Below are 24,668 nucleotides of genomic sequence, written 5' to 3'. Positions count from 1 at the left end.
TGGAAGAATCTTTATATTGACCCCAGCATACCTCCCTGCAGTTTCCTCCCACTGATTCTATTTCTGCCCCTCTGGGGCCACGCAGTACAAGCCATAATCGTCCTTCCACAAGCTCGACTTGGCAGCATCCGAGGACCCACCCGCCCCCGGCGTCTCCCTCCCGCTCCCCTCCCTGCAGAGACTCCAGGCTCGTCCGCTGCGGTGGTCGGGGAGCCCAGCTCCGGCCGCCAGCCCGCCCGGCTCCCGGCATCCCCCGCCTCGCGCGTCACGTGACGGCGCCCGCCCGCACGAGCCCCGCAGCTGTCCGCCTCCGGGCGGGGCTCTCGCGCCGCGTCCGCCCGCCCCTGGCCGAGCGCCGCAGTCCTCACGGCTCGGCTGCGGCTCGGCTCCGGCTCCGGCTCCGACTCCGGCTCCGGCTCTGGCTCCGGCTCGGCTCCCGCGGCCCGGACTGCTGTGGGCGAGCGCTCCGGGGAGCTCCTGGCGAGGTAAGAGAAGGCCGGCCCGCGGAGGCTGAGGGCGAAGTTATTCCGCGCGCGTCCCCGGGATGCCCGGGGCCCGGAGCAGGGGGCGGCCCGGGCGCCTAGCGGCGCCGCTCGGTCCTGGCAGAAGCTGAGCACCTAGCCCTGGCGGGACCGGGAGAGGGTGCCCTCAGGCCGCCCGCGGCCCCGCGCTCTGCTGGCACCTGGAGGCTCAGCCGCGCCTAGTGCTTCGTTTTCCCCTCCTGTAAAACGACCCGGCTGGAAAGGTGGATCTCCTCGGTTGCCTTCAGCCTTGAGGTTTTGCGAGTGTGTAAGCGAAGTCCAAGAGGAAGAAGCCGACTCCTGGGGTGGGAAGAGCCCCCCTCCCAGGAATGCTGGGGCACTGGTCTGGGACCGGGCAGCTACTATTAAGTGTCCCCTGTGTTTTGTGCAAATCGCAAGCCTCTCGGAGAGTCTGTTTCTCCATCTTTAAAGTAAAGGTGGTAACACCTGCCCTGCCTCCCTCATAGGACTACGGCGGAGCACGGGTGGGAAAGCCATGGGAAGAGCCGGAACTCTGGAGTAAGTTAGACGTGGGTTCAAGTCCTAGTTCTACCAGTTACCAGCTGTTGACCTTGAGCCAGACAGACCCTCATCTGTTAAAAGACGATAATAATAATACTTAGCTCATGAGGTTGCTGTGAGGTTCAGTATAAAGAGCTTAGCACAGTGTCCGGCACAGAAATGTTCAATGGATAGTCCTTTTCATATAAATATTATTCAATTAATTTAGTAAGCTAGAGAGTGCTTCGCGTGAGAGGTGTTTAGAATAATCGCACTTCAGTTTCCCAGTAGTCCTAAAAAGAGTGCTGCTTTGGTTTCCTAAGAAAGAGGCCAAGTGGGATCCTTTCCCTGTTTCTCTTTCTGGGCCCCCTTTGCCTTCTCATTTACCACTGGCATGTGAACCTGTTGTTCCTACCAAATGAGTCAGGCAGGATGGGAACATTAATGTACTGGAGCAGATGGGTATCAGATTCCCTCTGAGGGGAAAGAAAAGTGCCAGGCATGTGCTGCCACCAAAAAAAGCACAGTACAGTGATTGACTGTTAGAGTAGGAAGATGCCTGGGAAACTGTCTAATCCAGCTGTCTCCTCTTGCACATGGAGAAACTGGACCCAGAATGAGGACAGGACTTCAGGCCTCAGCACCCAACAGGTTGTTGGCCCTAGGTGGTAGAAAGAACACACACTGTTAACCAGATGCTGTGCTTCCCCTTAGTCCTAACCTGATTCTTCATTATTCACCAGGTATTTATGGAGCACCTACTGTGTGCTTGTACACCTACTAGGAGCTAGAGATGAAATATATTTCCCTCCCTCTGCTTGTTCTCAATACATTTTATGATAACAATAAGTTCTGTCTCCCAGCGAGCTTTTGCCTTAGCAGCTGACCCCAAGAGACAGAAGCACATAGAGAGGTCTGAATTATTTCATGATCTGTCAAGGCAGTCCCTGAGCCTTTCTTGAAGCCTCTGGAAACTGAAGAAAATGCTGCTTTGTCAGGGCTTTTAGGAAAGGATTTCCTTCTGGCCTGGAGCACTTGGATTTCTTTGTCTTTCTGGTTTCAGGCCTCTTATTGTGTATTATTTCTGAAAAGAGCCACCCTCGCCACAGTGCCTTCGTTTTGGTTTCCATGGTTATCAGAAGAATTGTTTTTATGATAGCACAAGTAGCTGTTAAGTAAAATGTGGTCAAGCAGTCCCCAGTTCGCTGTGGGTGTCTGTACTCTGGTGGTGGCCCTCAATTTTTTTTTTCAGTTGCAGTGCGTTCATACTATTCCTTCCTCCTTTATTCTTTCCTTTAACAAATATGTATTGGTTCCAGGCCCAAGAAGAGTGGGAATAAGCAGAAACAGATAAAAACGAAGATAGACCCTGGTTCGGGGAACTCGGAATCTTTGGGGGAATAATCTGTGGACATTCCCACATGCAAGAGGCAGGCACATCTGTGGGGCTCTGATAAAGGTGTGGATTAGAAGCCAGCAAGAGCTCTCAGGTGAGAGGAAGTGTCCTCGGCAACCAAGAAGACATCACATAGTAATGATGCTCTTCAAGGAAGATGTAAAAGAAACCAGTTCCTTTTATGTGCCTCAGCCACATAGTAATAATACAGGGTACAAGAAGCCCTTGTTCTTTCCATTTGTCTTAGTGAATGAACCCTCTCTTAAGTCACCTGTCATGGGCTTTGTTTGAAATGCCTGCTAATTTCTTTCATTTCCCTCTTTGTGTTAGCTTAGTGAGTGACATATTAGTTTCCTACTCATACATATGGTATTGCATGTATAAAGGTAGATAATAGAGCCATTTGATTAAGAGTTTGTTTCAGATGTTTAACCTGTGTGTCTTGTTTCACCTGTTGGGTTCTAATGCAGTCAAAAATTTATCTTTCCAAGTCATCTCCTAAGTCCTTTAATGCCCTCATTAGTGAGAATTCCAATATCTCCTACTTTCAAACTTCCTGGGAACTTAGACGATCCAAAGACGTCAGTCTTCCACTCTCCAGAGGAGAGAGAACTGCAGAGTCTGAGCAGTTCATCCACCTTGTTATTTCTGACACAGCTTTATGGTATCACTATTGAAGAGCTGTCCTGCACAGTCCAAGGATGTGTGGTCACTGCTGCTCAACGCCCTTATTGGACCAGGTTCCCGCCAGCTTGATCCCATGCTTGGATTCCAAGGTTAGAGCTTTTTTTAGTTTGTGCTCACATGCTTAGCCATTCTCCCCAAAGCACCTCACTCTGGGCAGTGTGTTGAGCATGTCACCAGGCTGGGTTCCCCCAGTCCTCCCATGAGTTCCCTTTGTGGGCATATGGGACCCTTTTGTGCTAGCAGCCTTTGTCAGGGTCATCCCAGACCACCTAGATTTCCCTATTTTTCAAACCTTTTGTCAAGGTTTGGAGATTCAGTCCCTTCCTTACCCTAACCCAGGGCTTTTTGGCAAATTGGTTCTACTTTCCCTCCAGGATTCTGCCTACCAAGGATTCTCAGGAATGGCAGTTAGCTACCCCAGAACTTTGTGTGCCTATTCAACTTTTCATGTATAAGAGGGGTCCTCTGGTAACTCTTGGCAAAAACGATCTGTTCCCAGGAGACCGTTTCTCCATCTGTAGTGGAGAAACGTAGGCATTATTGCAAAATTTAAGTGGTATATACCCTGTTAAAGATTTGGGGACAAGGTTTTAATTTAAAAATGAAATTCCCTCAAGTTTTCTAAGAATCAAACAATAATTGATATATTTGTTTCGTTGTCTTTATTTTAAACTTCAAAAATATTAGCTGTAACAAGAATGCATGCAAGGAAACCCCTCAAATGTGCATAAGGGAAACATACAGGGAACCACCGCCCATGTCAAGAAGTGGAACATTGCCAATACTCAGTAGTCTCCCTTCCAAATCATAACCTCCTTCCCAGAAGAAACCACTATTTTGACTTACATGATAACCATTTGTTTTTCTTTGTAGTTTTGTCACCTATATCTGCATCCCTAAAACAGTATAGTTGCCTACCGTAGTGTGTGTTTTGTGTTTGCTGCTTTTGCCATACTTGTGTGTTGCATCCATGAGGTTACCACACTTATTTTCATTGCTAACAGTGTTTCATGATATATGTCACATTGAATTTGTGTCATATGGTTTAGATACTTGTGTTGCTTATAGCTTCTGAATACCAAGAACAGTGCAGCCAAGCATATCCTTAGACATTTGCTATTGTGTTTGTGAAGCTTCTTTAGGTTATATATGTCAAAGTGGAATTGCTTTGCTAGATAATTCCAGTTTTCTAAGTGATTGTAGCAGTTTACTTTCTTACCAGCAGCATGTCAGAGCTCCAGCTGCTTTGTATCCTTGCAGATACTCAGTATTGTCTATTTAAAATTTTTAAACTATTCTCATCGGCCTAGAGTGATATCCTATGTGGTTTTAATTTTATTTTCCTTGGTTATAACTAATGTTGAGCACTTTTTATTGATTAATTGGGTGGCCTCTTTTGTGAACTGCCTAATTCAAGCCTTTTGCCTGCTTTTCAGTTTTTCTTATTAATTTTTGGAGGTTTTTTTTGTTTTTTTGTTTTTTTGTTTTTTTTTTTTTGGTTAGTGGTCCCTTGTCAGTTATATGGGGTTTTTTAAAGTTTTGTTTTTTTTTTTTTTCCAAAAAATTTTAAAGTGTATTTGAGAGAGAACTGGCAAGCAGGGAAGGGGCAGAGGAGAGGGAGACAGAGGATCCCAAGCAAGCTCCAGCACTTGACAGCGTGGAGCCTGATGCCGGGCCCAGACTCACAAACCGTGAGCTCATGACCTGAGCCGAAATCAAGAGTTGGCTGCTTAACAGACTGAGGCACCCAGACGCCCTGAGTTATGTGTGTGGTTTTTTTTTTAATTTTTTTTTTTTTACATTTATTTATTTTTGATAGAGACAGAGCACAAGTGGGGGAGGGCCAGAGAGAGAGGAAGACACAGAATCCGAAGCAGGCTCCAGGCTCCAAGCTGTCAGCACAGAGCCCGACATGGGGCTTGAACTCACAAACCATGTGATCATGACCTGAGCCGAAGACAGGTGCTTAACCGACTGAGCCACCCAGGCGCACTGAGTTATGTGTTTTTAAAGTATCTTTTCCTATTCTGTGACTCTCTTTTTACCCTCTTAAATGGTGATATCTTAGATCCTGTTTTCTAGAAGCAGGGCCTGAAATGGGGATTCTTGTTCAAGTGGTATATTGGGAAAAGTGCTCAGGAAAAGGAGAATGAGGGAAGCAGTATGGGGGGCAGGAGTGGGGGAGAAGTATAACCAGGTGAAGTGGCAGTTTTCTGAAGGGACATCTGTGAGTCCCTATGTGACACTCCATCTGGAGGATGCTAGCTAGTAAAGAGACACTGATTAGGTTACTAATAGTATTCTCTACACTCCATTGAAATACATTCTTTTCCTTTGTTAAATTTACTCCATCCAGATACAGCTCCCCGATTCTGGTTGGTCACAATTTCTGGGAAGACTTACTAGAGGAAAGTTAGTGGGACAAATTACAATCTCTGCTGCTGTAGCTAGTGCAAAAGTGTAACTAAAGCCGTTATCTTCCTCCTCCACCATCCATTCTAGTTTCCTTTCCATGGTCCCCTGAGTTTTTGGGAGAACTCGGTGATGAAGCCATCAGGGTCTGGAACTGTATTTTCTTCTGTTGTGTTTTTTTCGACTACAGATTCAATGTTTGTTTTTTAATTTTTATTTATTTTTGAAAGAGAGAGAGAGAGCGAGAGTGAGCAGGTGAGGGACAGAGAGAGAGGGAGACACAGAATCTGAAGCAGACTCCAGGCTTTGAGCTGTCAGCGCAGAGCCCAGCGTGGGGCCTGAACGCACGAACCGTGAGACCGTGACCTGAGCAAAAATCAGATGCTGAACCGACTGAGTCACTCAGACATCCCTTTGGTTTTTTCTTTTAAATGTTTATTTTTGAGAGAAGGACAGACAGAGTGTGGGGTGGGGGTGGGAGACAGAGAGGGAGACACAGAATCTGAAGCAGGCTCCAGGCTCTGAGCTGTCAGCGCAGAACCCAACACGGGGCTCAAACTCACAAACCGTGAGATCATGACCTGAGCCAAAGTCTGAAACTTAACCAACTGAGCCACCCAGGAGCCCCCAGATTCAATGTTTTTCATGATTCCAACACAATTAAAAATTTTTCTTCTTTAGTTTTATCAAGTGGTATTTTTCCAGGAATTGGTTCCTTTTAAGGTTTCAAACTTATATAAAATTTTTCATAATATTTCCTTGTTATTTTAATGTTTCCAGTGTCTGCAGAGATGTCCCCCTTCTCATTACAGTTCATTTTATATTTTATCCCTTTAATTCTTTAGTTTCAGTAGAAGTTACTTTCAAAGAACTAGCTTTGTCTTCACTGATATTCTCCATAGTAAGTTGGTTTTCTCTTTATTTCATTAAGTTTTGCTCTTTTTTCATTCTTTCCTTGGAAATATTTTGGGTTTTTTTTCCCCCAAACTTCTTGAAAAGTTCATTCATTTTTGTCCTTTTTATTCTTTCCATTTTAGGCTGCACATTGTCCTCCAGATGGTACTTAGTATGTGCTCAGAGTTTTGATACGTGGTATTTTAGTCATTTATTTCCAGATGTTTTCCAATTTCCATTGTGATTTCCCCTTTGACTCATAGGTATCTTAGAAATGTGTTTCTTAATTTTCAAACATACAAGTATTTTCTAGTTATCTTTTTTAAGTGATTATGGTCAGTGAGTTTGTTCTGTATAATTTTAATCCTTTGAGATTTTTGTTAGGGCTCTTTTTGTGGTCTATTTTTATAAATGTTACATGTGTGCTTGAAAGTAATGTGACTTCGGCAGTTATTGAATTCAAATTTATTAATTATATTCCAATCTTCTTTGTTGTTACTAGTTTATTTTTATCTATTCTAGCTATTACAGAGAGAAATGTGTTAAAATATCCAACTATGGTTATGAATTTGCCTATTTCACCTTTTAATTTTTTGCATTATATCTTTGAGCCCTATTATCAAGTGTACACAAATATGAAGTTATATCTTCCTGGTGAATTAACCTTTTATCATTATGAGGTTGCCTTTTTTATCTCTAGTAAAAGAATGGTGGGTTTTTGTTTGTCTGTTTGTCTGTTTGTTTGGAGGAGGGGAGGCCTTAAATTCTATTTTATCTGATACCAGTGTAGCTACACCAACTGTTTTTAGTTAGTCTATGCCAGGTATATCTTTTTCCATCCGTTTCATTTCATCCTTTCTGTGCTGTTTGTTTTAGATTTGTCTTTTATAAGCAGCATGTGGGTTTTGTTTTTTTATCACCTGTTTTTGTCTCTTTGGAAAATTTAGTCTATATTTGTTTAATATAACCACTGATGTATTTAGGTTTACGTCTGTCTTCGTATTTTATGCTTTTAATGTATTTGTCCTGCAAGTACTTCATTTTGTTTTAGCTCTTTCTTCCCTTCTTTTGGGATAGTTTTAGTCACTTGCTCTTTTTCTAGTTTGGACATTTTGCACTTGCTCTTCTTTAATGGTTGCCCTTGAAACTTTAATTTAACCAAAGTTGATAAATTATGGAGTGATAAAATATCCCTATGCTTTTTTTGGATGGTATGGGGACCTTAGACCACTTGATCTCTTATTTATCCCCATCCTGCTTAGTGGTAGACTAGTTGTAACACAGTGTGCCAGCTTTGATTAGACACATATATGGACCCACAGATGGAACAAATGTAATGAGGGAGGAAAAAGTGAGAGAGCAAAGAATTTACTTGAGAAAATGATATGATTTTGTCAGGACTCTGAACTCCCTGAACTCTAAAAAGAAAATCTGTTTGCTTATAAAACTGCATAGCTGGATCCAAGAGTTCAAAAAAATCTTTTTAGGACTATCTCCTCTCCATCTCTCTCAGTCAGTCAGCCAGCCTTGCTTGTCTTAATCCGGCTTCATTCCCCAGATGAACTCTTCTGAGTTGTCCCCATCCCTGGCGGGAGGGATGGGATCTTTTTGATTCTACTTTGGGTCAAGGATGAGGTGGAGGGCGGAGGCACTATGAATGACAGCCCCGCCTCCAACTGGACTAAATGGAGCGGGAGTGTGTGGAGTTCCTCTAAGGAACCAGAAGAGGAAAGGTGTGCTGGGAGACAAAAGTGACAGCCACCACAGTCCACTGTGCCAAGTAGTGGCCTGGAAGAGTGACATGCAGAAAAAAGAGGTTGTGATCGGAATTAACTCAATTAAACTCTACAAGGAAAAGTGGGAGGACGTCACCTCCTCATGAGCCCACTGACAGGGAAGGAGGAGTCTGGTCAGACCATTCCTTCACCACCAACCAATGCCAGCGGGTGTTTTGGCATTGTTGGCTGAGGACAGCTTGGTAGTCCACAGCAGCAGAAACGAGGGAGAGCTAGCGTGAACCTGTCTGATATGCGGAGGTGTAATCAACAGGTCAGCCGTGGTGCTTGCCATTCCCGTGGCCTTTCTAAGAGAAACTTCTACATCCACAACTTCTTTTCACGTCATCCCCACATAACCATGTTTTCTACCATAAGACCTTGCTCTGTCCCTGCTCCCTAGACAGAACTTACTGGGCCAGAGCTGGATGTCAGACCTAAAAACAGCCAATTCCTAGGCTCACCAAGGACCTGTGATATGACATGACCTAGTGGAAAAGAGATGCATGTTCTTAGAAATTTGAACTGGGGATTATAGAAGAGCACTTAGCTACAGAAATGGAAGCTGACATGGTATGTAGAGAGAAGCCATGAGGTAGAGTCAGGCCTTTGAGGAGTCCTGGCTAGCTGGTACCATGAGGAAGCAGAAGCACTGAGGTAGAGAAAAGTGTGTAGAGACTCCAGGTGAAAGGAGATTGGAGCCAGCCCTTGGGGAGCGGCTGAGCCATGTGGTGAGCGAAGACCCACAGGCTAGCTACTGATCCAGCCCTTTCATTCTAGACTCTGGGAGACCCAGCCCTACTGTGGTCCTATTCTATAAAATCCTTTATCCTTAATAGTCCACACAAACCCTTATGATAAATCACCCCCCACCCCTTATTTGCACTTGCTGTGATCAGAAGACTCACTAGAACAGATATTCAGAACTTGGGAGCCATGCCCATGTGGTTGAATTTCCATTGCTGCTGATGACTTGTTCTGAAAAGAAAACTCACTCTCTTTGTCATTGGATGGTCAGCAGCTACAAAACTTGTTGGCCCCGTTACAATAAAGAACACACCCACTCTTTGGCCTGGTGTCAGTGTCTGCATTGTTGGCCAGGGAGCTCCCCTCCCTCCATGGTCTCCTTGTTCCTGACCTCACTACAGAAAACCCTAACTTATTGCCTATAATTAATTTTTGTTTCTAAGATGTCGGAAGGTTGGTTCAAATGCATTACAATGAAAGAAAGGCATTTAGGGAAAGAAAAGGGTCCTAGGAGAGAAGGAATTCATCACCATTTATTGTGTGTTTGCTATGTGTCTGGCACGATGTTAAGTGATTTCCATCCATTCCCTCATTTCATCCTCACAACAACTCCCTAAGGTATTATTATCCCCACTTTTATAGATAAGGAAGCTGAGACATAGGATGGTCTGACTCCATTGAATGTGTAATTTCTGGTGTAAAGCAACAATCACTTGGTGTGGAATTGCCTCAAGCTGAGATTGATTAAGGAGAAATGGCTGGGAACGGGTGTGTGGTCGAGTGGGGGGCAGGAGGTGGTGAGAAGGAGCTGGTCAGGTGTTCTCTCTACACATCGTGCCTGCCAAGAGTCCCAGTGCTCTAACACTGCATAATAATTGCAGGATTAAATTCATTCATATTTCATGATCTGTGAGTTTATGTGTCTGCAAAGTGAGGTTAGAAAGTCCTCTACCATGATTTCACAAGTTAAGAACCCCCGAATCTCAGGAAGGGAACCAGGAGGCAGGCTGTTGTAGTGGAAAGAACAGAGACTTTGGACTCAGTCCAGGTTAGGAACCACAGCTGTCTTGCTTACTAACTGAAGAGCAGAGGCACTTTATTCCTGGAACTGTGGATAAGAAGCCACTGCCTCTTAAGTTGTGTTAATTGCTCCTTGAGATAACATAAAAAGCACCTGGTACTTAGTCCTCAACACACCTTTTCCTGCCCCCTCAAGGTCACTTAGTTTATTAGAATCAGGACTAAAACCCAGGTTTTGGGATTCCCACCCCAGTGCACTCTGTAGGTGAACGGCAATGGATGGGCAGTGCATTGAAGGAGGGAGAGAGGGCCCTCAGGGCTCCCAGCCACGCTCAGCACCAAACGCACATCAGAACACAGCGTTCTGGTCTGTGCCATCAAATTTCAAAGCTGAAATAAGAAACAGCTGGTTATTTTTCAGGCTGCTGAAGAGAGCTGAGGTTTGAAGAAATGATGAAAAGCCCAGCTGAGATGTTTGTCATCTTCAAAGTTTTAGGTTTTGTCTCATTTCCAATAGTACATGTGTAGGTATATATGCAGGGCTCTTTCTTGGTTTACAGTATTTTACTCTGTGTGCTTTCAGACTAAAATCCACAGAACTCTAGAAAAGTTTACTTTTATTTGAAGAAAGATCTAAAATCATGAACCTGTTACAACTGCTTAATACATTGTGTAGTTACTTACACTGGTGTTTAGTATGCTTCGTAATGTGAGAAGATATATCTTTTTTCCCCCCTTTGTGCATACTAGAGTTCTGAGCTGTTCTAGATCCTCCCCCCCCCCCCCGCATTTTTTTCTTTATTAAAAGTAAAATTCTTGCCACTTTGACACTGATATGGTCTTCTCTGGGTAGGAAGTAAGTGCATTTTCTTCAGTAAACAATGAAGAACATGAAAGCTGTTTGCATAATGTACAAAGCTGAGTTGTGGAGTCCCCTGTGTTCAAGATTACCCAGTGAGGGAGTCGCAGAACCCAAACTAGAAGCCTTTTGAGTCCCTTTTGAGTCCTCTTGTTATGGGGTAGGTTCTTTTGTGCTGGAACTCAGCACAGTTCCCCACTGACTTCCAAGTTAACGAAAGCTCTGTGATCCGATCAGTTGGTCTTTCTTCCTGACTCTTTCAGGCTTCTGGAGCTGCAGCCAGACTGAGCTTCTTCCCATGTACTCAGCCTGGCTAGAGGTTTCTTACCCTGCAGCTTTGTGGACACTCTTTTCCTCTGCCTGTGGTCCCCTTTTCTGCATTCTCTGGATGCCCCAGCCCTACCCATATCTCAGAGTGCAGCTCAGATGCCCGCTCTTGTTAAAAACCTAGTCTTTGGGGTCAGACCTGGTTCACAAGGGGATTCTGCTGCACTCTAGCAAAGTGATTTGGGGTAAGTCATTTGTCACATTAGTTTCTCCCAGACTTAGTTTCTTCATTTGTAAAATGAAGACAGTAATACTTTAGGTCAGTGCTTCTCAATCATAAGTGTGCCCATCAGTGCCCTGGTGATCCTTGTTAAAATGGCAATTCTGATCCATTGGTAATGGGACAGTGCCCAAGATTCGGCATTTCTTTTTTTTTTTTTTTTTTTAAGTCTTTTTTATTTATTTTGAGAGAGCCAGAAACAGCACAAGTCGGGGAGGGGAGGAAAGAGAGGGAGACAGAGAATCCCAGCACGGAGCCTGACATGGGACTCGAACTCATGAAACCGTGAGCCCATGGCCTGAGCCAAAACCAAGAGTCGGACATTCTACCGACTCCCAAGAGTTGGCATTTCTAACCAGCTTCTAGGTCCTAGGAACAGCATTCTGAGTTGTAGGGCTTTGAAGGAATGTTGAGAGAATAAAATGAAATAATGCATGAAAAATGCTTAATGTGGTGTCCTTCAAATATTTGTGCTTAGTAAATGGTAGCTGTTGCTGTTTTTGTTACCTTCTATTACTATTGGCTGATTTCCCTAGCTGGAGGTCACATTTATAGTCTTTAAACAAAGGCTTTCCCTCTTATGGCAGCTGAGTAATTTTTCACATATACTGTGGTTTTGTGTTTTTTTAGGGGGTTGTTTTTTTGGGTAGAAATACCTTTGTCTCCTACCAGACTTGAGGATAGGATCTTTATCTTATTCCTGATTTGCTCACAGTGTTCACCACACGGTCTTATACATTGTAAGTGTGGACTACGTACTTGGGTTTTATTTACTTATTTTTTTATTCCATAGGGATCTATGTCACAGAAGGAATTCTGTGGCGATTAGTCTCAGCTATTCTAATATACCAGATAATGATGATGGTGATTACTCATTTATTTGGTAAATGTTTATTGAGCGCCTATGACGGGCAAGACAGAGTTCCAGGCATAATACAAAGCAATGATATAAAGTTTCTGCCCTTATGAGACTTGCTCAGGAGAGGTACACAATAAAGAAAAGCATATTATTTAGAAAAAGATAAGCTCCTTGAGAGCAGAGAGTGTGTCTAATTCATCACAATGAATTTCCTCATGGTAGGTATTCAGACACTGAGTCACCTGGCCAGTCTACATCTGCATACACCCTCTGGCGTTTCACACGGGTAGTCCTTGTGGTGTAACGCAGCACTCCCTCGTGTCCCTCCCACTCACCCCACAAATCCCCTCACAGAAGCCTAGGTGAAATATATAGATGTTACTAAAGGTTTTAGTCCTGACCCCACCTTGCCTGCCCATCATGACGCACAGCAAACTGGCCAGTATTCACCCCCGATTTCTCTTTTGCTGACTCCTATTCCATTTCATGCCCTTTAGGTGTTAGGCTGGCGAGGACTTGGTCATCAGACTTCTCTCTCTTTCTCTCTAGTGATCTCATCCCATCCCGTGACTTTAAATGTCATTCAGGTCTCTGTTCAAATGTCAGTTCTTCAGAGACCTTCCTTGACGACGCTATCTAAAATGGCACATGTGCACGCATACCCCTTAACCTGCTTTATTTCTCCTCATAGCATTTATGCTTTTGTTATTTGTTAAGTTTATTTATTTTGAGAGGGACAGAGAGAGAGAGAGCGCAAGCCAGGGAAGGGCAGAGAGAGAGAGGACAGAGGATCCAAAGCAGGCTCTGTGCTGAGAGCAGAGCCACCCAGACTCCCCAGTGTTATTATTTTTAAAATGTATTGTCTGTCTCTAAAGGTAGGGACTCTGTCTTGTTTACTGCTTATTAGTACTTAAAACAATGTCTAGCACAACAGTAAACAATCTATGACTATTTGTTGAATAAACGGTTATTTGTCTTTGGAAATTCTCAAAATCCTCATGAGGTGTTGCAGGATAGCCATCATTAGCCTGTTTACAGATGAGGAAATAGGCTCAGAGAAGTTAAAGTATTTGTCTCAAAATCACAGGGCTGGGAAGCAGTAGAGCTTGCTTGTTGAGAACCAAGTCTTAAGGGACTCACCTCCCAGGAGGGCGGCCTCTGCCCACCCACTGAGGCTGGGGACACCAGGTGGCCCAGAGGGTTAGGAGAGTGCCACACAGAAGCCCTAAGTTCTCACACTCTTGGGAACACACAAACAAAGGGAAACAGCTTGAGCCCTACCACAGGACCTGCTCCCTCCTATCCCAAACAAGTGCCCACTGTCGTTTCTCCAGTTCCTTACAGGCTCACACTCCAGGTGCATGAGCCCTGGGGGACACTTGTTACTTTTAATTCCATAGCTCAGAGGCCCCAGTGGCAAAAAGGAAGGGCAAAACTTGAATACCTTTTTTTTTTAAGTGTTACCTGGTTATGGAAATCCCTATTGCTGCATGAATCCCCATGGATTACTGTAAAGATACAGTAAATAAAGCCAAATGGAACAACAGGGAATGGGACGGTTGAATAAAAGGAAATACTCTTTGAGTTCAGAGGGGTTCTGAGGGTAGAATTGTCAGCCTCATTCTAGATTCAGCCCGTGGGGTATTGCTAGCATTGAGGACATGGCCAAGTTTGGAGGAAGGCAAGTGCTGAAGGGTAGAAAATCCCCTGCTGGCATGTTTTCCTTCCCTTGACAGGCCTGCTACGAGACCCTTAGCTTCTTGGAATCCTGAGCAAACTGAAGTTCAATAGTTTCTCTGGCAGGCACCTTTGCCCCAAATCCCCTGGAGACCCTCACATCATCCTAAGGGAAAGAAACTGTCATTTTATATTTGCAAAGTTGTGAATTTCTGCCCTCACCGTTCTACCTGACATACCTCTGCTGGATGAATCTCCTTGAAATGTAGCTCTGATCAGGCCACTCCCCTCCTGAGCAACCTACACTAGACAGAGTACAAGCTTCCAAGTTTGGCATCCAAGGCCTATGCCAAACATGCAACATGTAAAAGAGACCAGAATTCCAGTGGTCCCGGGGTAACAGAACTGAGACTAACTGAGGAAGTAACTAAGAGCTAGATTTTGGCTCAGTTGTAGGAAATACACTGAAGTTGCTGCAGACAAGCCATGGAATGGGCAATCTCATGGTGTCCAAGGGCTTCATACTAGTGCCCTTTAGAGTTTCACATGCTCTATCAGTCGAGAAGGGCTAGGTTATACTGTAGTAACAGTCCCCAGATTCTTAGTGCCTTAACCCAAAACAAAGGATTATATTTTATAAATGGTATGCGTCTATTTTGGGTCAGCATGGGGATTCTGCTTATCCTACCAGAGTAGCCATCATCGCAAATGTTGCCAGTTGCTATGCCAGAGAAAAACAGAGCTCTGGATGATCTTGCATAGTCGAGAAGTAGCACATACCTCTTCTACTCATAATTCATTGAATGGGACACATGGGTGGATCAGTCGGTTGAGCATCCAACTCTTGATTTCAGCTAAGGTCATGATCCCAGGGTTGTGGAATCGAGCTCCACATGGGGGTCTGTGCTGAGTGTGGAGCCTACTTGGGATTCTCTCTCCTCTCTCTGCCCCACTCCCCAACTAATATATTCTCTCTCTCTCTGTCTGTCTCTGTCTCTGTCTCTGTCTCTCTAAAAAACAAAAAAACTCATTGATTAATACTAGCTATGTGGCCCCACCCAACCATAGGAAGGACCAGTGCAATCCTATCAAGTGGCCAGGAGGGGAAACTGGGAATAGTTGGTGAAAAGCACTGATTACCAGCACAAGGTGCATTGGATCTTATTCATTGTTACAGCTGTCCTTTGGGGGTAGTATCAAGGTCTCCAATTTATATATGAGGAAACTGTAGCCCAGGGTATTAAGTGACTTGCTCAAGGTTTCATACAACACGGTCCAGGTCTTCTGACTTCAAGATGATACAGGGAGGGCCGTATCACCCAGAGGGTTGAAAGTTGAGGAGAACCATTCATTGAGGATGCTGCACCAAAGTTTGGAATAGGGGCCCTTTTTATGCATTCACCAGGAAACCTGATAAGCATGCAGATAATTGGTTCCACTCCAAAGATTCTCATTCTGAAGATGCGAAGTGGAGCTAGGAACAGGCCCCAGGTGATTTTGAGGTAGGTGGTCAAGAGTCACATTTTAAGAACCACTGTTATGGGAAGTCTCTCCAAGTCTGGTTTAAAAATGTTCTTTCTTAATGTTAGTGTTCTGCTTAAGATTCTCTCTCTCCCTCTGCCCCTCTCCTGGCTCATGCTCTCTCTCTGTCTCTCAAAAAAATAAAAGATGTTCTTTCCTTTTGAGCTCTGTAAGCTGCAGTACTCCAATTCTTTCTATCCTAGGTTGTCCATTTTCTATCACTTTTGTCTCATCCCAGTATCCCCCACACTCCATAAGGGCTATATTGACAAAACAAAGGAACCAAGGAATAAAAGGGATTTTTATTATTTAATTTTTTTTATTCACCGTGGAACTTTAAGAATTTCTATACAGGAGTTTCTGTATGGATACAGGAAACTTGAATGGAGAGGGAAGGTCCTTGAAACTGGGTTTACATAGTAAATTTACATAAGTTTACAAAAATAAATTAACTAAAAATTGGGGTGGGGGCATGATGGAAATTGACCTCTGCTTATTCGTTTACTTAAAAACACTATTATTAAGCATGTAGTTTGTGCAGGTATTCGATAGTATGTTTGGTTCTTGCTGTAGTCTCTATAATGCAGTTGTGGTGACCCAGTGTATTGCTTATTGATGGACTGCTATGGTAACTGGGAAAACTCATCTGGGATAGAAGTTGACAGTGCTGGGTGCTGTGAGATGTCACATGGGGCATACATACGGTAGGTTGGCTGTTATATAATGAACAAGGTTCAAGTCAGCAGTGAGGTAAGATGTGGTTATCAGGGTGAGTAGTTGTAATTTGGGTATAGTGACCATTAGCAATAGGTCCCAGAGGAGGCCCGACCGGGCAGACCTACAAAAGGCCATATGGGAGTCTCTCACCTGGAAGGCTATACAGGTTAGGTACAAAAGGCCATATGGGAGTCTCTCACCTGGAAGGCTATACAGGTTAGGTCCCTTAAGGTTAGCTGATCCACTCTCAAACAGCTATCAGAGTTGTCCCTAGTGGAAGGAAAGAACATCATGGATAAGTCATGTCAGAAAGTACACAGTGTATGGTGCTTCCAGGAAGAACGCCATACAGTTCTAATCAGAGAAGCTAATAACTTGGGAAGTGGGAGGTAGAGACAAAGAACAAGGGGCATAAGAGATAAGTCAAAGCTCTTAATGATCAAAAGATACTCCTTCAAGAGGCGCCTGGGTGGCTCAGTTGGTTGAGTGTTGGACTCTTCATTTCAACTCAGGTCATGATATCATGGTTCGTGAGATCTAGCCTACACTGGGCTCCACGCTGATGGTGCAGGATTCTCTTTCTCTTTCGTGCCCCTCTCTCCTGTGCACCACAAGGCAAAACTCTTGGTTTTCTGCTCAGGTCATGATCTCATGGTTTGTGAGTTCGAGCCCTGTGTTGGACTCTGCTCCAACAGTGCGGAACCTGCTTGGGATTCTCCCTCTCTCCGTCTCTCTGCACCCCCCCTCCTCTCAAAATAGATAAACTTTAAAAAAAGAAGATAACCCTTTGGGAAGAAATGCTTGGGTGGTTGATAATTTACATGCTTTCATATAGGAACTTGTTAAAATGAGGATAATAGTGTTCTTCTGATGATTTTACATTGAAGTGCAAAATAATAAAGAAAAAACAGGTGAAGCAAAGACAGCTTAAAAAGTATTATAAATGAGCTCCTTTTAATAGGGAGCTAAAAAATTGAAAAAGATAAATGTAAACCATATGGGACACAGACGATTAGAGGGGCATCTAGTATTTGAGAGAAGGAGGCTGTATCTGAGCTAGTCACAAGAAAGGGACTGTGTGAAGGGTCAAGACCAGCTAGAAGCAATGTGATAGATGAAGTCACTGAATTCAGAGAACCCTGTACAGGTCAGCAAGACCTAATGGAAAAACAGCAAAGTAATTTTGTTGTTGTTATCTTTTGTTTTTTTTTTTAATGTTTATTTCTGAGACAGAGAGCATGAATGGAGGAGGGGCCGAGAGAGAGGGAGACACAGAATGGGAAGCAGGCTCCAGGCTCTCAGCTGTCAGCACAGAGCCCGACACAGGGCTTGAACCCATGAACCATGAGATCATGCCTGAGCCAAAATGGGACGTTTAACCAACTAAACCACCCAGACACCTCTATTGTTGTTATCTTATGAGTGAAGTGAGCCAAAAACAGTTGGAAGAGAGGGGCTAATTGAGACTGAACTACATCTAACCCACTCAGAGTGGCCCTGGCATCAGACCTCCTTCTTCAGGCAAATGACATCATAATGAGAAGAGCAACATTCAAATTGGGAAATGAGTAATTAGAGGCAGAGCCACCTAAGGTCTGGGAAGAAGTTTGAGAGGGATGTGGAGTGCAAAGATAGGAAGTCGTGAGGGAAAGAAGGAGTTCTGTGAGAGTTAAATATATATAGAAGGGTTAACTTAATCTTACCAAAAGTTCTGCTGACCTGTTTCTTTTCCCATTGACTCTGGTCAAGTCAGTTATGGGTAATAATAAATCATGTAGTTATCTCCTCTGGTTTACTTATTGTCATCATTTCCTGTAAGAACCCAGAACCTGGGAAAAACCAGTCTCAGTCTCGTCGTATCTGGGGAGAGTGGACCTGGTTTTAGAGTATCCTGTCTAATATCCTGTCTAGTATCCTAAACTAGGTATCCTGTTGCTTAGAATGATTTTCTTGTCTGTTCTGTTGCCCTGAATAGTTGGAGTAGAAAAGGGGGTCAGACCAGGTATTGAGCCGTCTGAGGTCAAAGTATCCAGTCCCTATCCCCCAAAGAACCCCTCAATCTAATAGAGGAAATAGAAGTCTACTGAGAGGTCTTAGAAACAGGGTGGAAGTAAACATCATTAATACCCTGGTTGTGGTCTTGAAATAGTGCTTCCATTTAAAGATACCAGGATACGGGTACCTGGGTGACTCAGTTGGTTAAGCATCTGATCATGATCTCGCATCGCAGTTCATGGGTTTGAGCCCGTGTCAGGCTCTGTGCTGACAGCTCACAGCCTGAAGCCTGCTTCAGATTCTGTGTCTCCCTCTCACTGCCCCTCCTCTCTGTCTCTCTGTCTCACTCTCTCTCAAAAATAAATAAACATTTTAAAAATATTAAAAAAATAAAGATACCAGGACAGAAATAAACTCAACTGATTTTTGTCAAAAGTGCAAAAGCAATTCAATGGAGAAAGGATAGTCTTTTCCACAAACAGTGCTGGAACAGTTGGACAACCATAGGCCAAAAAACAACAACAACAACAAAAAAACCAAAAAACCCATACCTTCAACCTAAGCCTTACACTTTAATCGAAAATTAAATCAAAATGGATCACAGACCTAAATGTAAAAACTAATATTATAAAACATTTAGGAAAAGCACAGGAGAAAGTCTTCAGGATTCAGAGCTAGGTGAAGTGTTCTTAGACTTGACACCAGAAGCACATTTCATAAAAGGAAAAGTGTCAGAAGCATAGTGCTAGTGTGGTGCTGTCATAAGGGTTAACAAATAGATCCATGAAACAATAAATCACCCAGAAATAGACCCACACTGTTGTCATTTGATTTTTGACAAAGGCATCAAAACAAACCAACTGGGGAGAGGAGGTTCTTTTCAGCAAATGGTGTTGGAATAACTGAATACTCACATAAAAAATTAATTTCAATCACTACCTTGTACCATAGCAAAAATTAATTCATGCTGGATCATAGATCAAAATGTAAAAATTAAAACCACAAAACTTTTAGAATATGGGGAAATATCTTCATGACATGGGAATTAGCAAAGGCTTCTCAGTTAAAAGGAATCATTTTAAAAAGGTGAGGAGTGCCTGGGTGGCTCAGTTGGTTGAGCATCCAACTCTTGGTTTCAGCTCAGGTCATGATCCCAGGGTCGTGGGATTGAGCCCCACATCAAGCTCTGCACTGGGGGTGGAGCCTGCTTAGGATTGTCTCTCTCTCCCTCTGCCCCCTCCCCAACTCATGCTCACATTCTGTCTTTCTCTCTCTCAAATAATTAAAAAATAAAATTAAAAAGGTGAATTAGACTTCATCAAAATTTAAAACTTCTCATCAAATGACACCATTAAGAAAATGAAAAGATAAGCTACAGGCCTGGAGAAAATATTCACAGAAATCTGTCTGCCAAAGATTATATTAAAACGTCCTATAATTGAATAATAAAAAAAAAAAAAGCCAACTAGAAAAAAATAAATGTTAACACACTTCTAAAAGGAGATTTATGAATGGCAGTAAGTACATGACAATGTGCTCAACATCATTAGTCATGAGGGAAGTGAGAATTAAAACCAAAATGAGATGCCATTACATCCTCCCGGAATGATAGAATTAGACCAACAACCATAAATGGTAGTGAAGTTGTAAAGCAACAGTATTTCTTACACATTCTCGGTGAGAGTGTAAAATGTGCAACTTCTTTGGAAAAAAGACCCAGCAATTCCATTTGTAAGTATTTACTCAAGAGAAATTAAAACATGTCCACAAAGCACTTGCCTAAGAATACTAACAGCATTATTCATAATCGCCCCAAATTGGAAACAGTTCAGTTTTCCATCTATAGGAGAACTGATTTTTTAAAACTGTGATATATTAATGTACAATGAAATAACTACTGAGCAATAAAAAGGGACGAGCTACTAATACATGCAACAAAATGAATAAGTATCAAAAATGTTATACTAAGCAAAAGAAGTCTTAACACAAAAGAATACATATGGCGTGTTTCCATTTATATGAAATTCTAGAACAGACAAAACTAATCTATAGTAGAAAAGTCACAACAATGGTTGCCTCTTGGGATTTGGGGTAGGAATTGACAGAAGAGTCGTGAGGGAATATTCTATTTTTGATACGGTTTGAGATTATATGCGTGAATGCACTTGTCAAGATTCTGCAGATGTGCACTGTGGCACATCCACACCGTGAAATGTTCCTCAGCTTTACAGAGGAACAAAGTACTGATGCACACAACTTGAATGAATCTCCAGGGAATTATGCAGAGTGCAAAAAAGCCAATCCCAAGAGATTAGGTATTGTATAATTCCATTTACACATATCTTTGAAGTGACACAGTTTTAGAAATGGAAGACAGATGAATGGTTGTCAGGGATTAAGAACAGGGAAGAGGAGTCAGCAGGGTGGTAGGTGTGATCATAAAAGAGTAACACGAGGGATCTTGTGTCAGAATTTTTCGGTGTCTTGACTGTGGGAGTGGATACAGGAACCTACACAGGTGGTAAGATTGCATAGAACGTAATACAGACACACAAAAATGAGTACAAGTGAAACGGGAGATCTGATTAAGGTGGTAGATTGTGCCAGTGTCACTATGCTGGCTGTGATCATAGTCTTGCACAATGTTACCACTGACGGAAACTAGGAATGTATGCAAGAGCTGTCTCTTATTTCTTACAAGTGCATGTGGACCTACAATTATCTACAATTATCTCAATAAAACTTCAAAAAAAAATTCGGGGCACCCCAGGTGGCTCGGTCGGTTAAGCGTCCAACTCTTGATTTCGGCTCAGGTTCATGGGATCGAACCCCATGGCAGGGTCTGCGCTGAGAGCATAGAGGGATTCTCTCTCTCTCTCTCTACCCCTGCCCCACCTGTGCTCTCTCTCCCTCAAAATAAATAAACATTTAAAAAAAAAGCACAAATTCTTAGAGAAATGTCTGATGCCATGTCTGGGCAGTAAATGTAAAAAATGAGTCAGGGACATCTTGACACCACATAGCAAGGAAGCTATCAAAGATGACTGAAGTTGTATCAAAAATGACTGAGGAACCAAATTGAGGCCAAAGATGGCTCAATTTGAGCTTCAGTAAGAATAGTAATTTCAGACTTGAACCCTTTAAAATAGGTTTAAAGCCATGAGTTCGTACTAATGGTTTACACACACGCACACACACGCACACACACACACACACGCACGCTAGTTACCTTCAAAGAATAACAGGGAACTAGTTCTTTGTCTTGAAACCTGGAAAATAAAAGGAAAGAGGCCTTTCCTAAGTGTACAGTAAAATTGGATAACCAAATGTTAGATGAGGAGCAGCATCTCCTAATGCAGTTACTTCAGCAAAGAAATGAACCCAGTGATACAGTTAGTAGAGCATCACCATTTTGTTACCTCCAGTAAATTTATGTATCTAAGCATTGGGCATTGGTGAATATGAACATCAAAAAAGAGACAGCCAGGATTGTGGATACTTTATGATAAAAAGACACAATGCCACTGGTAGCCTTGCTAAAGAGATCAAACCTGAGCCTGCTGAAGCCTCTGGATCCAGCTGCCAATATGCAGGAAATCCAGACGACAGGGTAACAAATTGAACTCTTGAGAAAGCATATAGTCAGCAAAATTCAGACCGAGAAACTGGTCAGATGGTTGAGGTTCTTCGACAGGCAACTTGTAAAAAAAAAGGGGGGGGGGGCAGGAGGATGGATGGAGAACCTGTGGGTGGAACGAGAATCAAACACACATCAACCTAAAAACCTGAGGACAAAACAGATTCTAGTATCTAAGGAGACATACTTAGGTGGTAAAAGCACAAAGACCTAAGGAAGTGATTACTACAGAATCAAGAATATGTGTATCTTTGTGGGGAGGATCGCAATGGGGCACATGGGGAGGCTTCTAGAGTGGCTGACAAAATTCTGGTTTGTTTTTAACATTTTTTTTAAGTAATCTTGAATTCACAGCCCTGAGAGCAAGAGTCACATGCTCCACTTACTGAGTGGGCCAGGCTCCCCAAAATTCTGTTTTTTGATATAGGTTAGTAGGATGTTTGCCTTGTAAAACAATTCACTAAACTCTACATTTGCTCTGTGTAATCCATTTTGATTTACACTTTTTTTTTAAGTTTATTTATTTTGAGAGAGAGCACACTTGCACGAGAAGTAAAGGGGAGGGAGGGAGGGAGGGAGGGAAGGAAAGAGAGAGAGAGAGAGAGAGAGAGAGAGAGAGAGAGAGAGAGAGAGAGAGAGAGATATTCCTAAGCAGCTCCATGCTGTCAATGCAGGGACCATACTCACAAACCATGAGATCATGACCTGAGAGGAAACCAAGAGTCAGAAGCTTAACCAAGTGAACCATGCAGGCACCCCTTGATTTACACTTTAAAAAGGCTGTGATAGAACAGTTCTCAGATGGCTGTGGGGTGCCAGAGGAGCCACTAAATGTTTGAGGAGAGAGGATGAAGAAAGGCCCTCTGAACAAGGTGGTGTTGGGAGAGTAGCATAGATGGGACAAATGTCAGTGGTGAGGCTTGAGAAATAGATAAGCTCATGACCTGTCATCTGTACTAGGTTTTATCCTGGAAGCCATGGGGAGCCATTGAGGAATTCTAAGCTGACAAGTGGCATGACCAGGTTTATATTTTAAAAAGATTCCATTGGTGGCTGAATGTGAAGTGGATTGAATGGAGGAGGCAGGGCTGGTTCCAGGGAGACCAGTTGAGAATCACCTGTAGTAATCCAAACTAAAGATGGTGAAGCCAGAAACAACATGGTGACAGAAAGTGGAGAGAGGAAAGGACTGATTTGAGAGTGCTAAAGGAGGTGGAAATACCAGACTCGAGAGACTATCTGGGACAGAAGTAGAGAAAAGAAATCAGTTATCAACAGGAGCAGTGGAAGATGATGGTGCCATTAATTGGGACATGGAATAAAGGTGGTAGAACAGGGATGGAGAGATGATAATCTATACTATTTTTTAAATTGAGATAGTTTGCATACAATAAAATGCACAAAACAGAAGCATACAATGCAGTGAGTTTTTTCAGATGTCTGCACCCATGTGACTCACGTACCAGTGAAGATGTAAATATTTCCTTCACTCCTGAAGTTTCTTTGTGACCCCTTCAAGCACTGTTCTGATTTTTTTTTAAAGTTTATTTTTATTTTGTAGGGGGGGTGGGGTGGGGAGGGAGAGAATCCCAAGCAGGCTCCACTCTGTCAATGCAGAGCCTGAGGCAGTGCTCAGTCTCATGAACCGTGAGATTATGACCTGAGGCGATCAAGAGGCAGACGGTCAACCAACTGAGCCACCCAGGCACCCCAAGCGCTGTTCTGATTTTTATCACTATAGATTATTTTGGCTGTTTTTGAACTTTACCTGTGTGGAATCATACAATACGTTGTCTTTTGTGACTGGTTTCTTTTGCTTAACATATTTTTGTGGCTCACCTGTCTATTGTATATGTCAGTAATTCATCTCCTTACCTGCTGAATAGTATTGCGTTGCATGAATACACCACAATTTGTTTATCTACTCTTCTGGTGATGGTCATTTGGGTTGTTTTCCAGTTTTTTGTTTGGTTATTTTACTATTATGAATAAAGCCTCTGTAAACATTCTGATATAAGTCTTTTCATAGGTGTACATTTTCATTTATCTCCAGTAAATATCTAGGTCATAGCATAAGTGTATGTTTAATGACAGAAGAGACTACTAGCTTTCTAAAGTGATTATAGTATTTTATGCTCCTACCACAATGTGTGAGAGTTCTGGTTGCTTCACATCTTGGTGCTTTGATGCCTTTGGGGTTTTCAGTTTCAGCCATTGTAGTGAGTGTAACACACACATCTCTGTCATTATGGTTTTAATATAAATCAAGTAATGAATACTAATGATGTTGAACAGCTCTTCTTGAACTTTTTGGCCATTAGTTTTTCTTTTGTGAAGTTTCTGTTCAAATCATTGCCTGTTTTTTGTTGGATTGTTGTTGGTGTTGTTGTTGAGCTGTAGGATTTCTTGATCTTTTCTGGATACAAGCCCTTTGTCCTATACATGCACTGCAAATATTCTCTCCTGTTCTTTCATTTGTCTTTTCATTTTTTTTTCATTTCTTAATTTTTTTTTTTTTTTTTTTTTTTTTTTGACAGAGAATGTGTGCATGTTCACGGATGGGGGAGGGCAGTGCAGAGAGAGAGAATCCCAAGCACTGGGATTCTCTGCACTGACAGTGCAGAGCCTGACCCTGGGCTTGATCCCATGAACTGAGAGATCACAACCTTAGTTGGACACTCAACTGACTGAGCCACCCTGGTGCCCCAGTCTTTTCATTTTCTTAATAATGCCTTTTGATGAGCAGAAAATTTTAATTTTGAGATAAATTTTAATTTATTGATTTTTGTCTTTTTATGATTAGTACCTTTTGTGCTCTCAGAAATCTTTGCCTATCCCAAGGTTGCATATTTTCTTATGTTTTCTTCTAGAAGCTTTATAGATTTGTTTTTTGTGCTGAGGTC

General features: G+C 42.8%; 1 protein-coding gene across 2 annotated transcripts in view; it reads left to right on the top strand.

The window, feature by feature from the left end:
- The first annotated feature begins 294 nt into the window (after window positions 1-294).
- FBXO10 (F-box protein 10) overlaps window positions 295-24,668 on the top strand; it is a 54,575-nt gene continuing 30,201 nt past the window's right edge. The window contains exons 1-2 of one of the 2 annotated variants that reach the window (XM_019454466.2): window positions 295-485; window positions 3,076-3,194. In XM_019454466.2, the coding sequence (XP_019310011.1) occupies window positions 3,120-3,194 (75 nt within the window). In that variant the 5' untranslated portion in view covers window positions 295-485; window positions 3,076-3,119. The remainder of the gene's footprint in view (window positions 486-3,075; window positions 3,195-24,668) is intronic. The other variant, XM_019454467.2, reaches the window with a different exon arrangement.

Source organism: Panthera pardus, unplaced genomic scaffold (genome assembly GCF_024362965.1).
Source record: "Panthera pardus isolate Hobbes unplaced genomic scaffold, ASM2436296v1 HiC_scaffold_20, whole genome shotgun sequence".
NCBI classification, from domain to species: Eukaryota; Metazoa; Chordata; class Mammalia; order Carnivora; family Felidae; genus Panthera; species Panthera pardus.
Note: the sequence above shows the minus strand (reverse complement) of the source record. Positions and strands in the feature narration are given on the sequence as shown.